The sequence below is a fragment of the Cucurbita maxima genome, unplaced genomic scaffold (assembly GCF_002738345.1).
Source record: "Cucurbita maxima cultivar Rimu unplaced genomic scaffold, Cmax_1.0 Cma_Scf00009, whole genome shotgun sequence".
In the NCBI taxonomy this organism is placed as follows: domain Eukaryota; kingdom Viridiplantae; phylum Streptophyta; class Magnoliopsida; order Cucurbitales; family Cucurbitaceae; genus Cucurbita; species Cucurbita maxima.
In genome coordinates this window covers 3,081,723-3,096,845 of record NW_019272025.1, presented here as the reverse complement: position 1 = coordinate 3,096,845, position 15,123 = coordinate 3,081,723, and the positions used below count along the sequence as shown (strand labels likewise).

The 15,123-nt window shown below is 36.6% G+C and overlaps 3 protein-coding genes across 6 annotated transcripts in view; all 3 read left to right on the top strand.

Annotated features, from left to right (window-relative positions):
* Positions 1-1,021: 1,021 nt before the first annotated feature.
* Positions 1,022-4,794, top strand: LOC111484600 (uncharacterized membrane protein At3g27390). Its single transcript, XM_023131268.1, has 10 exons — positions 1,022-1,200; positions 1,269-1,377; positions 1,490-1,682; positions 2,655-2,791; positions 2,875-3,163; positions 3,249-3,355; positions 3,445-3,607; positions 3,678-3,873; positions 3,953-4,193; positions 4,263-4,794. Exons 1-10 carry the CDS (start codon positions 1,107-1,109, stop codon positions 4,486-4,488), a joined length of 1,755 nt encoding a protein of 584 aa, XP_022987036.1. The 5' UTR covers positions 1,022-1,106; the 3' UTR covers positions 4,489-4,794.
* Positions 4,795-6,223: 1,429 nt separating this feature from the next.
* Positions 6,224-11,237, top strand: LOC111484602 (zinc finger protein CONSTANS-LIKE 9-like). Of its 3 annotated transcripts, none has more exons than XM_023131272.1 (6): positions 6,224-6,502; positions 7,025-7,719; positions 8,343-8,573; positions 9,443-9,747; positions 10,494-10,623; positions 10,758-11,237. In XM_023131272.1, the coding sequence occupies exons 2-5, from the start codon at positions 7,156-7,158 to the stop codon at positions 10,621-10,623; spliced, it is 1,230 nt and encodes a 409-aa protein (XP_022987040.1). In that variant the 5' UTR covers positions 6,224-6,502; positions 7,025-7,155; the 3' UTR covers positions 10,758-11,237. The 3 variants fall into 3 exon arrangements, with proteins under 3 accessions (XP_022987040.1, XP_022987039.1, XP_022987038.1); XM_023131271.1 differs by having other exon boundaries at positions 10,494-10,653; XM_023131270.1 differs by having other exon boundaries at positions 6,224-6,403; positions 10,494-11,237.
* Positions 11,238-14,643: 3,406 nt separating this feature from the next.
* Positions 14,644-15,123, top strand: part of LOC111483745 (probable E3 ubiquitin-protein ligase XERICO) — a 2,309-nt gene continuing 1,829 nt past the window's right edge. For both annotated transcript variants that reach the window (XM_023130036.1, XM_023130038.1), the window contains exon 1: positions 14,644-15,051. The gene's annotated coding sequence lies outside the window, so the exon portion shown is untranslated. The remainder of the gene's footprint in view (positions 15,052-15,123) is intronic.

Sequence of the window (15,123 nt, the reverse complement as noted above, 5' to 3'; positions counted from 1 at the left end):
CTAAAAAAAAAAAAAAAAAAAAAAAAGTCAGATTCATCATGTGTCGAATTTAGATTTAAAATATTGAGCACGTGAACCAACCCAACGTATTAAAACATTCTCACATGGCTATAGGTTCCCCATCGACATTTTTTATCATATTATTTAAAAAGATCGATAAAATATTGTTTCAGACGTTCAATTATTGATTTTAAAAAAGTCACTTTTTATTAACATTTAATTTATTAATAAAGACGTATTATATTTTAGTTTTTATTTTTACAAAAACAGATTTATGCTTTAGATATTTTAACATTTTGTATTATTCCATCTAATTTTTTTTCAACCATTTAAAATTAATATTTTAAAAAATGACATTGAAATAATAAATAATACATAAATAAATTGATATTAAAATGAATGATAAATACTTAAAAGAATTGAAAACATTATCAATACAAATATTATATATATATATATATATATATACATATATTAAAATTTTAAAACTAAAATTAAAATATTGTTTTTTATAACATTTTGTGTATGAAGACGACATTGATTGTTAGAATTGTTTGACCAGGTCTTCAATAATTGAGATCCACGCTGGCAACGACCATTGCAAGGTCATCCTGAATTAGTTTTTATTTTTTAAGTAAAAAATAAAAATAATATTTCTCCAAAGGATCTCGAACAATATCTTTGAGTTTAATATATTTAGTTAATTTATTTTTAATATGTAACGGTTTAATCTTTATTTATTATTAGTAATTATATTTGGTGATTGTTCTGTTTATTGGTATGTATTTAGAAAAATATTTATTAAATTTTAACAACATTTTTAAATAGATACTTAATCGTTTCATATTTTAAAATATAATGTCTAAATTGTTATATATTAATTTCGATGGAAGAAGAAAAGAGCATCCACGTGTCATTTAAATTCGTTGTTTTCCTGAATCTAACATCGTTGGCAGCCACGTGTCACTACGAGCCCTACAAAGTGCCACGTCACTCTTCCAACATACCCCTTCTGTAACCGCCTTATTCCCTGCGACGTCCTCCAAGGGTGAAGAATGAACTGTCTGTATTGAACTCCGATTTCATTTATTCCCGAAATTACCCTCATGCGAGTTCCCGTTGGATTCTTCCCAAAGCTCTGGAGCTTCATCTCCTTCCTTCCTTTCTTCTTCTTGCTCCTCGTTCTTGGCCTCCTCAAAGGTAATTTCATCTCTTCAGTATTAGTTCCGCGCGTTTTGATTTAATGTCTCATTGGTGAATTCTTTCAGCTGTGATTGTTGGTCCGATTGCGGCAGCCATTGTTGTGGTTGGTAACTCATTTGTAATCGTTGGTCTTTTTCCTGCGCATTTTTTCTGGACTTTCGTCTGCCTGGTTAGGTATATTTACAAAACACATCGTTGACTTTGTTGCGATTATGCTTTGCCTTGAGTTTGCTGATTTCGATTCTGTGACCATTGGGGTTTTCGTTTATGTTATGTTTAATTTCAGAACCAAGAGGTTAGGCCTTGTTCTTAAATCTGTGGTGCTGGTTTTCTTGCCCCTGCCACTCATCCTTTGGCCGATTGTTGGCGTTATTGGAAGCTTACTTGGTGGGATTGGATATGGGTTTTTCGTTCCCCTTATTGCAACTTTTGAGGCAGTTGGAGGCGGCATTACTGACAAACTTTTTCACTCTGTTGCTGTGAGTTCCATTTCCTGTTTTGGCATTTGGTATATTGGGCTAATGGCATGTTTGGGAGTGATTTTGAAATGGTTTAGATCACTTTTTTGTGGTAAGTTGTCATGAAGCTGTAGGATCATAACTCTCATTTAGTTCATAATCATTTTATTTCATATTCTCATTTATTTTGGTTATTAACTTTGATTTAGTTCATGACCATTTTGTTTCATATTCTCATGTATTTGGTTCATCTATGAGTATCGGTATTACTATGCCTGCTTGTCTAGCATTTTTTTTTGATATGTGGAGTCATTGTCATTTTGTATTTGTCGGCATTTGGGTTAAGATGTATTTGTCTAGTGGCATTTGGGTTAGATTTGGAGTCGAGTGGAGTCATTGTCATTAGTATTACTATGCCTATATAAAGGCTTGTCTAGCATTGTTTTGAGATGTGGAGTCATTGTCATTTGTATTTGTCGACATTTGGGTTACATGTATTTGTCTAGTGGCATTTGGGTTAGATTTGGAGTCGGGTAGAGTCATTGTCATTTTGTATTTGCCTAGAGTCAATTGTGAGGAACTTTGTAAGAAAGACTTTGTAGTGTGAGAGTGTGAGAGATACACTTTCTGAACACTTTGGTTATAGTGATTGACTACCACTTGTGGATGTAGGGGAATTTCTGCTCTTCCAACCACGTAAATTTTTGTGTCTCTTTGTTTAATATTTGTTTGTGGGTGCGTGAGTGTGATCGATCTTACTTCCGCTTCCGTTACAACAATTGAGTATCAAAGCATTTTTGGTTGTGGCATTCCGCTACCACTTTTGGATATCAAAACATTTTGGTTGTGGCATTAGAGCACACCATTTTGTTGTGATTTTCTAAATGAATCATTTCTCTGTGATTACTGCATATTTATTTTAATCCTTCAGTATATTCGTTTGATACTCACTGGCCTGACAAAAAAAAAAAAAAAAAACGTTACTACACACAGGATGGTTGTTTGTCCACAATTAAAGCAAGCTGCGTAATTGTGATGGATTTTACAGATTTCTGTTTCCATTCTTATTTTTCATTCATGGATGAACTGGGTGAGTTGATGTACAGTGATGAGAAGCCCATAGAAGTGAAGTGAGTGCTTTCTTCTCCTCTCTCCCTTCTCAAATATTTAAGAACTTTATTGGAAGACTTACATTCGGCCTTATCCTGGTCAGGCTATCAAGACTTCCAAGTTGTTTATTGGCCAGTTTGATTGGTGTTCTAGTTGATTCTCTTTTAATTACTTTAATTGCCCTGTGGAGAAGTCCATTCATGTTATTCAAAGGATGGAAGAGGATGTTGGAAGATTTGGTTGGTAGAGAAGGACCATTCCTGGAGGCAGTGTGTGTTCCATTTGCTGGTCTTGCCATCATCTTATGGCCCATTGCTGTCGTTGGAGCAGTCATAAGTGCAGTCGTCTCTAGCTTTTTTTTGGGGCTCTATGCTGGAGTTATCGTTCATCAGGTGCTCTGGGGGCAATCAAACTGTTGCATCTTTGCAAATTGTCTGTGTGTTTGAAGTTGAACTTGATAATATGTACATTTTGCAGGAAGACTCGTTTCGGTTGGGACTGGCTTATGTATTAGCGGTAGTTTCGATGTTCGATGAGTATGTGAATGATCTACTCTATTTGGGGGAGGGGTCTTGTATTCCCAGGTGAATATAGTTTCTGCCCTTTTTCCTCATCTTCTTGGATGCTTGTGCCACGAGTTTCAATTCTGTATTTTACTATTTGTGGCAGCCAGGCCAAAATATCGTAGAAACATGAGCTCCGACCTCAAGAAGGAGCACCACAGCGATGACAATAACGATCAGAGAAGTATAAGACATGGTTCAAGCAATCATAAACTTGTCTCGGAACAATCTAGGACATTGAAACAGGCGATCCAACAATACAAACCCGTCCAGGTAATGCTGTAAAGTGGTGTAAATCCTAATCTTTCTTATGTTGTATCATTCAAATGTTTGTTGGCCACAGTTTTGGGATTGGCTGTTCAAATCCTGTGAAGTGAATGGTCGAATACTTCTCCAAGACGGTCTGATATCGATGGAAGACGTTGAGGAATGCATTCTAAAGGGCAACTGTAAGAAGTTAACCGTCAAGTTACCAGCATGGTGTATATTACAGTGCTTGCTTTCCTCCGCAAAGTCGAACTCTCCCGGGTTAATCATCTGTAAGTCTTTTCTCCCAACTCCGGGTTAATCGTTTAATTATATGGATTTGGTTACATTGAAATATACATGAACTTCCAGCTGATGATGTGGAGTTGACAAGAACAAACTTGCCAAGGGACACAATGTTTGATTGGTGTCTTGGGCCATTGTTAATTATGAAGGAGCAAATAAAGAGACTAAATTTAGAAGAAAATGAAGAAACATGCTTGAGAATATTGATAATGAGATGCCGAAACGAAAAACCCGAGGATTGGGATGAGTTCGCCTACCCTTCTAGCGACACGGTCCGGAGAGCGCAGTTGCAAGCCATATTTAGAAGGTTTCTACTAAATGCTGATGTTGTTGAGTATCGTTTTTTAGGTCATCTAAACCATCATTCTCTTAACAGATTACAGGGTATTGTGAGTTTCATGTCGCGAATCCCAAGTTTTCGACGTCGATTTATGAACTTGATCAAGGTATTGTACGTCGAAGGCATCCAGATGGGCAGTTCAGCGACGGCTGCAAGAGTTAGAAATGGTAGGAAGCGTTTAGGAAGGAGTAGGGATGGAAGAAATAGGGAAGAGGAAACAATAAACACAGCACAAAAAGCTCTCAACGTTCTTGATGTGTAGTATGAAACAGGTTCTTCTTCTTCCTTTTTCCTGCTGCCTACCTGTTTACTGAATCAAATGATGATGCAAATATTTGGACAAATAGTGTATGGTTGTAGCTCTAGACGTTCATTTTACTGGCGGGGACCTGCCCTTTTGGGGCGAAAATTCTGTGTAGACGAGAAGTAAGAGAGGGAGTGAGGAATGTCTTTGTCCGGTAGATAAATGGGGTTGAGATGTTTTTGTCTTCGATTTTAACCCTTAATAGAAATATTGTATATATATATTTTAAGAGATAGTATTCTTTAATTCTAAATTAGTCCGACTTTCATTCCACACCTCCTCTCGAACAAACTATAGCTCCCCTTGATTGGAGTTGGACTCTTTTTCTTTTGGAGTGTTAGTCATTTTTTACTATGTTTTCAAGACTTACAATACTAAGTTTGGGATATAACTCTAATACCAAGTTAGTTGAATACGGCTCTCTACAATGATATGATATTGTCTATTCTGAACATAAGCTCTCATGTTTTGCTTTGAACTTCTCTATTAGGCTCTCACGGTATTGCTTCGAGCTTAATTATTTTTCTAGCTATTTTTTATTAGCTTAAATTTTTATACTCCCCAAACAATCCATAGATTTTAAATTTGTTGTACATTTTATCTTTATTTATTTAACTCTTACACTTTCTAATTATAATTCTCAAATAATGATGAAGTGGAAATGACACGTGTAATTGACTTTTAACTCCTAAATTAATTAAAAAAAAAAAAAAAAAACAACAACAATCCCTACGCATGATGATAATTATTTAATCAATTATTGATAACTTTATAGTTTACTTAGGTGTTGCAAATTTAAAAGCATTAAAAGTAGTGTGTTTAAGAATGATTCATAAAGTCATTGTCTCGTTTGACGACAAAACAATATTTATTTAATCAAATTTTAGATAAAACAAAAAATTAAAATTAAAATTGTATCGTTCTTTGATAGCTAGACAAAAATTGTTGTTTTGATAATAAAATAAATTATCACAAAATTTCCTCACTTTTTTAAAATTTATAAAAAATAAAGTATTTATTAATTTTCTTTTCGATATTTTTATTATAATATATATCTTATCGATATTTATATTATAATATATTATAATAATTAGTTTTCTGTTAATATTTTTTTCCTTTATAATTTAATTAGTAGTATATTTTATTTTTAAGTATTAGTTGGTAGCCTATATTAAATATTAATGAAAATTGGACTTTAGATTCCACCGATGTTTGTTGCACTTTGGATCCAAATTCCATTTCTCATTCTTAACCGTTAGTTTAATTTTAAAACTTTTTATTGATGGACGACGTATGAAAAATAATAACTTTTGCAAATTTTAAAAATATATATATTAAAATTAAATGTTATTTTTATGTTTATTTAAAATATTTTTTAATAAATAGTTGGAGCTGAAAAAATTTATTAAGAAAACAATAAAATAAAGTTTTATTATTAAGAAAATAGAGAAGCAAGTATTTAAAATATTAAAATAAAGAGGGGGCAATCTATGACTTGAGGGATAATTTATTTAAGATTTGTCCAAAGATATTGTAACAAATGAGGATGTGGGTCTCACCTAATATTTAATTTAGTATATAAAAATCCAAACTTTAGTGTAAATATATTTAAATTTAAATTAAAAAAAGAAGAAGAAATTTTGATAAGTGAAAAAGGAAATTCCACTTGGGCTATGCTGGTGCCACTTGAAGCTCTGCTTTCTCTCTCATTGCACTTTTATTCTGTGAGAAGAGAGACCTTTTTTGCTTTTGGAGCCTTTTTTGTGATATTTTTATGTACACTCATCATATGCCCACAGCCACATCTGCCCTCTCATCCTTGTGACTCTATCCACCTCAAACATACACATTCAAGAAACCTCCAGCTTCTAGGGTTTCTTTCTTTCTTTTTTTCTCCTCTTTTTCCTCCTATTTTCTTCTTTTATTATGATCACAACCTCCTTCTTCTGCTCATCACTTTCTCCTTTCTAAGGTACTTGTCTTTCTTGCTGTTTTTTTTTTCCATACCCTGTTCTTCCCCTCCATGAAATCCTGTTTATTTCTCTTTTTTAGAGGCTTTTGATCTTTTATTTGAATTCTCATGCCTTGATTCTATGTTTTTGCTTCCTTTTTGTTGACCCCTTTGATACCCACAAATTTATTTGTGGGTATTTTGTCTTTTATTGTTCTTGAGATGATTTCCATGGAGTTTTGGTGTTTAATTTGGTCTGGGTTGTTCTTCTAAACTGGGTAGCTTCTTGTGATGGACTGTACTTTTTTGATCTGTTTTGATTTCTTTAGAGCTCCAGACTTTCTGGATCTACCCATATGGTTTTGTTTTTTGGCAAATTATGTCTATTTAGGTGAGCTGATTTTTTAAGAATGGTTTCATATGTAGTTTTCATTTATGGTGTTTGAGCTGGTTTGTTGCAGTAAACAGTCAGATGTCTGGTTTATGTAGCATAGAAATTGCAAAAGATGTAGTACTAATCTGTGTCATATCAAAATTTTGAAGGTTTTGGAAAGAAATTCACCACATTTTGTAGTTCTTGAAGAAGCTACGCTTTGGTTTTAAGGTTCTCTCATAGTTTGGCAAGAGTTCTGAAGATTTGAACTCAGAGAAATCTGTAAAGGGCAATTGCAAACATGGGTTTCATGTGTGATTTTTGTGGGGCTCAAAAGTCGATGGTTTACTGCCGATCTGATGCTGCTTGTTTGTGCTTATCGTGTGATCGGAATGTCCACTCGGCTAACGCCTTGTCGAAGCGTCATACAAGAACACTGTTGTGTGAAAAATGTCATACGCATCCTGCCGTGGCAAGATGTATTGATGAGAGGATTTCTTTGTGTCAAAATTGTGACTGGACGGGCCATGGCACATCTACCTCAGCTTCATCGTCACACAAGAGACAAGCCATCAATTGCTACTCTGGTTGTCCATCAGCTGCAGAACTTTCTTCCATCTGGTCCTTTGTTTTGGATGTTCCCTCTGGAAATGATGCTTGTGAGACAGAGTTGGGATTGATGAGCATTGCAGAGACCGACTTGATGGGCGCTGGTCAAAAAATGCTTGGGTCAACTGAAGCCAGTGACGTTTGCAGCCGGGAAAAGTCAAATGTTTTGGATGGATCATCTTCACTCACTGATTTTCGCTCTAGGCCGCACACTTCAGGCCAGCCAGTTGAATTGGCTAATGTGGCTTTACCCAAGGTGAATGATAAATTTCTTGTTCTTGATTTTGTTTCTAAGTTTATTGTTAAAAAACCTGCAAGTATAGTTTCTGGCATTCGTATCGAGGCATTGCACGTTTTTCAGGAGGGATGTGTGGCACGTCTTATCATACGCCATTTTTTTTGGATAAGAAACAATTACAGAAAGCTTTTCCATAAGGCCTTCTTATTAGAACCATCAATTAAGTGATATTAGTGATGACATTTTCTTGAATTTTCCTCTTCATGCGCAGCTACCACAACCATCATTTAACATTAGACGATGCTCGAGATTCTATTTTCACCTTCGTTTTTTTCACATTAAAGTGTCTTTGAATAATCACTGAACTCTTTCACACCTTCGCTCCATTCTGATTACAAAAAACATCCTCACAGCACTTTTCGATAGATTTACTTGAGAAATTGTGAACGATAGTGTTGTGTCGGTAATACTTCGAGTCTGAAATTTAAGCTTTGAACTTTATATTGTAAACACATTATTAGATTTTTTTTATGGTTGACTGTTGTTATATGGAACTAAATGCATGTTGCTGCAGATTTCCCAATTTCTACTTATTGGTTCTTGTCAAGGATCTTTTGAGGCATCACATTTTTGGCATGCAGTTTTGCTGTCCTGGAACGAAAGTTGCTGGATTCTTCGGTGAAGGCGATGACCTCTACAAGGAGTTTGATATGGATGAAATGGATTTGAATCTTGAAAATTATGAGGAACTATTCAGTATGAGTCTTAATCATTCTGAAGAATTTTTCGAGAACGGTGGAATTGATAGCCTTTTCGACTCAAGAGGCCTTTCGTTTGAAGATTCAGTTTGCCACAGTGCAGTTGCTGCAGAGGTACTTGTTTTAATGGATGCATTTCAGTTGCTACAAGTTTCTTTAGCCAATATTTCTGCTATTGATCTTCCATTGTATCTTCTTCTGGCTTATGGTATGCTTCTCCCAATATGGGCGTGATCACTTGAGGTATCACTACCATATAGTTTGGTCTTAACTCTTAAACGTTGTTCTCTCTATGAGTACCGAGCTGAGCTCGGTTGACTTGATATACAAGATTCAGAATGTCTTCTGGTAAAGTTAAAACTAGTGAGATTTGTTTAAGATTAATTCGAGTCAAAGCACAAGCATAATATCAATCTTTACTTGAAACAGGGGCAGAGTGAAGAAGAATTGGTACCCTTCTTAGTTCGTCTTGAGTGAAAACAATAAGGTCGAAAAGCTAACGATTTTAAAGTTCTCTCTAATTTTTCCCCTCTAAATTTTCAACATTGAAGGATTATAAGCAAGAAGCTAGAAGGTAAAATTTTGCCGATTCTTAAGAACTTTCGACTCCGGCTCTAGGTAGATATATATTCCTCAACTATTGGAGCTGACATTTTTCAGATAACTGGAAGTCAAAATTCTCATATATGCATAAAACCGTGTTTTGAGTTTTCATCTTTATGAGGTGACACTGCATTTGGACCATGTGAGATCCCACGTTAGTTGGAGAGGGGAACAAAGCATTCCTTATAAGGGTGTGGAAACCTCTCCCTAGTAGACGCGTTTTAAAACTGTGAAGTTGACGGCAATGCGTAATGGGCGAACAATATCTGCTAGCGGTAGGCTTGGGCTGTTAGACCGTTATCCCATATATAGTACATAATGCAATGGCGTGGTTTCACTTTGGAAATCCTTACTGGAACTGAATTAGCCTTCTTGTGCAGGGTTCTTCTGTTGGAGTGGTCAAACCAATGCAGCCAGACTGCAGCAATGGTGCATCTGCTGACTCGGTGATGAGTACTAAAACTGAACCAATTCTCTATTTTAATTCAAGGCAAGCCCAATCGGGTGTGTCGTTTTCTGGCCTCCCTGGCGAGAGTAGTGTTGGTGAATATCAGGACTGTGGAGCCTCTTCAATGCTTCTAAGGGGAGAGCCTCCATGGTGTGTCCCTGGCACTGAAAGTTCCTTCCCATCTATTGAACGTAACAATGCTGTTCTGCGTTACAAGGAGAAAAAGAAGACGCGCAAGTAAGTTGTCTCGCCTCTTTCGCTTCTGATTCTTGAATTTAATAGACAGATTCTTGCCTTTCTTCCTGCCGGGCTCGGGCTGGCGCGAGGCAGTAGATTTTCTTGTTTTCATTTCATTGCCTTCATTAGAGCTAAGTTATTCCAGTCTCGAGAGTGACACTGACAAACCTCTCGTCTACATAATGGACTTTAAGTAACGGTCAAAGCCCACCATTAGCAGATATTCTCCTCTTTGGGCTTTCCCTTCCGGGCTTTCCCTCAAGGTTTTAAAATGCGTTTGTTAGGGAGAGGTTTCCACACCCTTATAAAGAACGGCTTCGTTCCCCTCTCCAACTGATGTGGGATCTCACAATCCACCCCCTTTGGGACCCAGCGTCCTCGCTGACACACTGCATGGTGTCCACCCCCCTTCGGGGTTCAGTCTCCTCGCTGACACATCACCCGATGTTTGGCTTTAATACCATTTGTAACGGCTCAAGCCCACCACTAGTAGATGTTGTCCTCTTTGGGTTTTTCTTTCCGGGCTTTTCCTCAAGGTTTTAAAATGCATCTTTTAGGGAAAAGTTTCCACACCTTTATAAAGAGTGCTTCGTTCCCCTCTCCAACCAAGGTGGGATCTCACATTAAGACCTATTTGGTTCTTTTGTTAGGAATTGACTTGTCACACTACTAACTCCTGTTTTCCTCAGCTTCAGCATAGATCATCATAATTTCCAATCCTCACTTATGGTTCAATGACCTTGTAGGTTCGAGAAAACTGTGAGATACGCCACTCGCAAAGTGAGAGCAGATGGCAGAAGACGTGTGAAGGGACGGTTTGTGAAGGCAGGAGAGGCCTATGATTGCGACCCACTGAACCGGACTAGAAGCTGCTGAGTACAATTTTTAACTATGCTTTACAAAAAGGAATGAATCACTCTGATGTTTGTTTGGAAAGATGCATTCTTTATTTATCAAACCAGTGGATGATTTCGATACATGATGAAAATCTGTCTGATTATATCTCACAGGAAGCTTCATATCACCAGAAGACAAAAGGTGGAGTCGAAAAAGCAGTGCAAAAGATTCAACGACTAAACTTTCCGTTCCGGGGCAGATCGAAAAAGGGTGCATAGATCAACCATCCAATTATACAGACAGCAGAAGATTTGCCCCAAGCTTTGAGTAGTAGTTGCCCATAAAGGTCAGCTCCTCTGCAAATATCTGTTTAACTGATCCTTGTTGGGCAGAAACTATACTTGGTGACTGTTTTTTTGTTGTTGTTCTGAACTGAAACCTGGCTTGTTGGGTGACAAGACCACCTTTGCCAAAATACTTTTTTTTGTCTGTATAGCACACAATCAGCATAAACACATGAAGTTGAGTTGAGTTAATAGCAGTAGAATATGGTTCCAAGCTTGAACATAAGATTTTCTGCTGTTTCCCAGTTCTTGTAAATGTAAGATGATAAATTGCATGTGGAGTTGAAAGGGATTCGGTCATTCTTCTCATGTCTTGTAAATTCATATTTTATCTTCTTTCCTGAGTCACTGACCCTATGAATGTTAGCTCTATTGATGCTGTAAGTAGCTCGAATGCTTCACTGTTTATTTCAAGCTACGATTTTGCTATTCTACTTCCTACGTGTCTAAAGTCTTTTGTAATAGTCCAAGTTCACCGTTAATAGATATTGTCTAATTTGCCTCGTTATGTATCGTCGTCAACCTTAGTTTTAAAATGCATCTATTAGGGAGAAGTTTCCACACTCTCTTCCCTTTTCCAACCAACGTAGAATTTCTCTATTCCACCCCCTTGGGGTCTAATGTCCTCGTTGGCATACCGTTCGGTATTTGGCTCTAATGTCATTTGTAACACAATGCCTGTTTTGATGCGTTACGTATTGCCATCAGTCTCATTGTTTTAAAACGTGTCTACTAGGGAGAGGTTTCTACACCATGTTCCCCCTCCAACCAGGGTGGGATGTCACAACTCACTCCCCTCGCTGGAACATCGGCACATCGCCTGTGGTCTCTGGTTCTAATACCATTTGTAATATATATTGTCCGTTTTGGCTTGTTATGTATTATTGTTAGCCTCACATTCTCACAACTCACTCCCATTTATAAGGAATGTTTGTTCCCCTCTCCCCTTTTCACTTTGTAAGCTACCTACAAGAGCAAATACTCGGAACTCCTTTAGTAATCGAAACTCCTTTAGTAATCGAAGTATAAAATTATATGGATTCAAGCCTTTTTATCTAATAGACTACGAGTTAGTCACTCCCTCTTCTCTACACAGAGCAGTAAAAGATCACAGATATTAGAAAATGTGTGATCCCATATTTTGAAGGCTTCTCAATTGTTGCCACTTGTGCATCCTTGTTTTTCGATCAATCTTTAATTCTAATTTTCCTCCCCAATTAGATATTATGGAGTCGGTATAGACCAAAATTTCGTTATGGTTCAATTCTGACCGGTAATAGATACCGGGGCTTTGCAATATTTGACTGATCACAATTATGTATAGTCCATTTACTATAGAAGTTCTCAGGGAATTCATTAGAGGAATGTTTCCAATAAAAATTATTTGTTCTTGGTTTTTGAAATTAATCGTGCCGATACGTATAAATCAGAAGAACGCCACGTGGTCAAAAGTCATAGCTAGTGAAATTTGTATTACAAGGACAACTCAGAGCCAATTGGCGACATGTGGCATGATCACAAGATGATGGATCCATCACAGGATAAGGCCTTTGTGAATGCCGTACTGGGTTATTTGTTTGAATGAGACATAGCTAGTGGATACCCTTTACGCTTCATTATCATATTTGAACATCACTTGTACTATTTCTTACATATTTTTCTTAGCAAAACTAATCCTATAGGTGCAGGTTCGATTCCTGTTCTGAGACAGGTGGGAGGTGAAGGCCGTAAGAGAAGATTTTTATGTCAAACCCCTTTGTCTTTATCTTGATATTTTAGTGCTATGTTCGAATTGACTCTAAAAAAATTATGTTAATATATTTAAAAAATATAAAAGTTGCAATTGTGAGGCTCAGTACTTCAACTAGTCCCCGTGTTCCTCGAATGGATCTCTTAGTTGTTGAGAGGGTTGCCCAAAAGCAGTATATAAGGCATACCCAGTAAAACTTACAAGTAAACCAGATATAGAGATGGCAACTAGGGTTGCTGTTTCCATTATTATATAATTTCAAGACCACAATGGATCTATGATAAGATCATTTATTTACAACGGAATGGTATACAAAGTCAACAGATCTCACTGAATAAACAAAAATATAGGATTATCTCCTCAACCGGGAGTTCCACCCGAGGAAGCAGGGGCCGTTAGAGCATTGAGAGGACCTTTCCCTAGTACGAGAGGACCGGGAAGGGAATTGTTTTCAACACATCTGAAACCGAAAGTATGGTCTGTGCTGCTTCTTTAATTAATCAACTGATCACAACGTGACATCCAATTTGTAGAGTTGAGCTGAAGAAAAAAAAAAATCAAATTTAAAATTATTTGACTAATTTAATCTTCTTAAATGATTGCTTGATTTTAGAACTTAAAATAAACAAATCCACATATCATATTAATTTTTTAATTCTAAATTCAGTTCTCAAGTTTCAAGAAGCTATCAACTAATCTACTAAATAAATTAAAATGTAAATATTTTATTAAACATTAATATAAAAAATCTATTAAATATTAAGTATAAATAAATAAATAAATAAATAAATTCATTAATTAATGAATGAATTGCCAATCACAAAATTCTTTCCACACAAACACAAACTACAACCAAAAAAATATCTAAAATCTATCATTTTAATATAGTTAATTGCATTTAAATTATTTTGTAAAGAACCACTTTAAAGCTGGTTCGTTAAAAAGTGATCGACCCTGATATCAATTTAGAATAAGCTTTTTGGGTAATTTAGAATTTGTAGAATCAATTTTAAATACAATACAATTAGGTAAAACGTGTGATTAAAACTACTCGGAAGAAATTGTGAAGATCTACGTCGGTTAGAGAGAGGAACGAAACATTCCTTATAAAGGTGTAAACCTCTCTCTAGTAGACATGTTTTAAAACTATGAGGTTGACGGCAATATGTAACGGGACAAATTGAACCATCTCTCTAGTAGACGTGTTTTAAAACTATGAGGTTGACGGCGATATGTAACGGGGCAAATCGAACAATCTACTAGCAGTGGGCTTGAGCTGTTACAAATGGTATCAGAGACACCAAACGATGTGTCAGCGAGGACGCTGGCCCCAAGGGGGTGGATTGTGAGATCTGTGTGGAAATCTCTCTCTAGCAAATCTTCTCTCGAGGATGTAGAAACCTCTCCCTTCCTTACAAGAGTGTGGAAACCTTTACATAGCAAACTCTCTCCTTATCAAAGGCGTTTTAAAATTGTGATACTGACAGTAATATAGAATGAGCTAAAATAGACCTGGACGACCGGTTACAAAGGGTTAAGATATTATAATCTCAATCAAAAGTTTAAAAGAAACCAGAAGAGACGAGAAAAGAAAGGAAAAAGAAGTGGCTTTTGAAAAGGTAATCTAGTAAGCTAGGCATAGCATGTGGATAAAGTCCAAAACATACTCATATTGGCCCCATAACTGCATATTTCCCATATTAGATTTACTGTAGAAGATAAGTGTGGAGATTAGCTAAGTCAATAAAACTACCATGCATTCATTTTACTACAAACTCTATCAGAATTCGCCATTAAAGGCAAAAGGAAAGAGAAGTTGGGTACCAAAATCATTGGGTTATCAGATTTACAGTTGAAAGAGATAATCATACCGTCATACAAGTTGCAGAGTTACTCATCCTCCGCCGCTAGTGGCAGTTTGTAACTTATAAAGTTGGTAACTTTGCCTGGACCTGTGGTCTCGACCAATCTACAGAATCCAACCAAAAGAAAAAGGGAAACCAATGAGATGGAAAAGATTTGATTAGGGTTCAGCTCATGATATAAAGTAACCATGGTTTTGGGGTTTTGGCTATGGCAGAGTGTGGCAGAAGAGACAGAAAGCTAACCAGGGTTAGAGAACGTGGGTTAGTCTTCTTCAGAGCCGGAGAGGTAGGTTTGGGGTTTGTCAAGCTCCAGAGCTTTACAGGAAGAAGAAGGAAGCTGCTGTGTGTATAAAACCACCCAAAAAGAAAACCCTCTTTGTCATTAACAAAACATGCAAAAACGGAAACAAACCTCTCAACGATTCTGTGAATCGCGATCATCTCTTAGCTCTTCCTCTTGTTAATCTCTCTTCTTCTCATCCTTCGCCGGCGAGCCTCACAGATTTTGGTATGGTTTCTATAGATTCGGATTATGATCTTGGTTTCATTTGCTGATCCGATGGGGGGGGGGGGGGGGGGG

Bases quoted from the DNA above. Each gene is read 5' to 3' on its own strand.
- LOC111484602 (XM_023131270.1), top strand. From the start codon at position 7,156: ATGGGTTTCATGTGTGATTTTTGTGGGGCTCAAAAGTCGATGGTTTAC. The intron at 7,720-8,342 runs GTGAATGATAAA...TTTGGCATGCAG, and splicing joins CTAATGTGGCTTTACCCAAG to TTTTGCTGTCCTGGAACGAA. The intron at 8,574-9,442 runs GTACTTGTTTTA...CTTCTTGTGCAG, and splicing joins ACAGTGCAGTTGCTGCAGAG to GGTTCTTCTGTTGGAGTGGT.
- LOC111484600 (XM_023131268.1), top strand. From the start codon at position 1,107: ATGCGAGTTCCCGTTGGATTCTTCCCAAAGCTCTGGAGCTTCATCTCC. The intron at 1,201-1,268 runs GTAATTTCATCT...GAATTCTTTCAG, and splicing joins CGTTCTTGGCCTCCTCAAAG to CTGTGATTGTTGGTCCGATT. The intron at 4,194-4,262 runs GTTTCTACTAAA...TTCTCTTAACAG, and splicing joins TTGCAAGCCATATTTAGAAG to ATTACAGGGTATTGTGAGTT.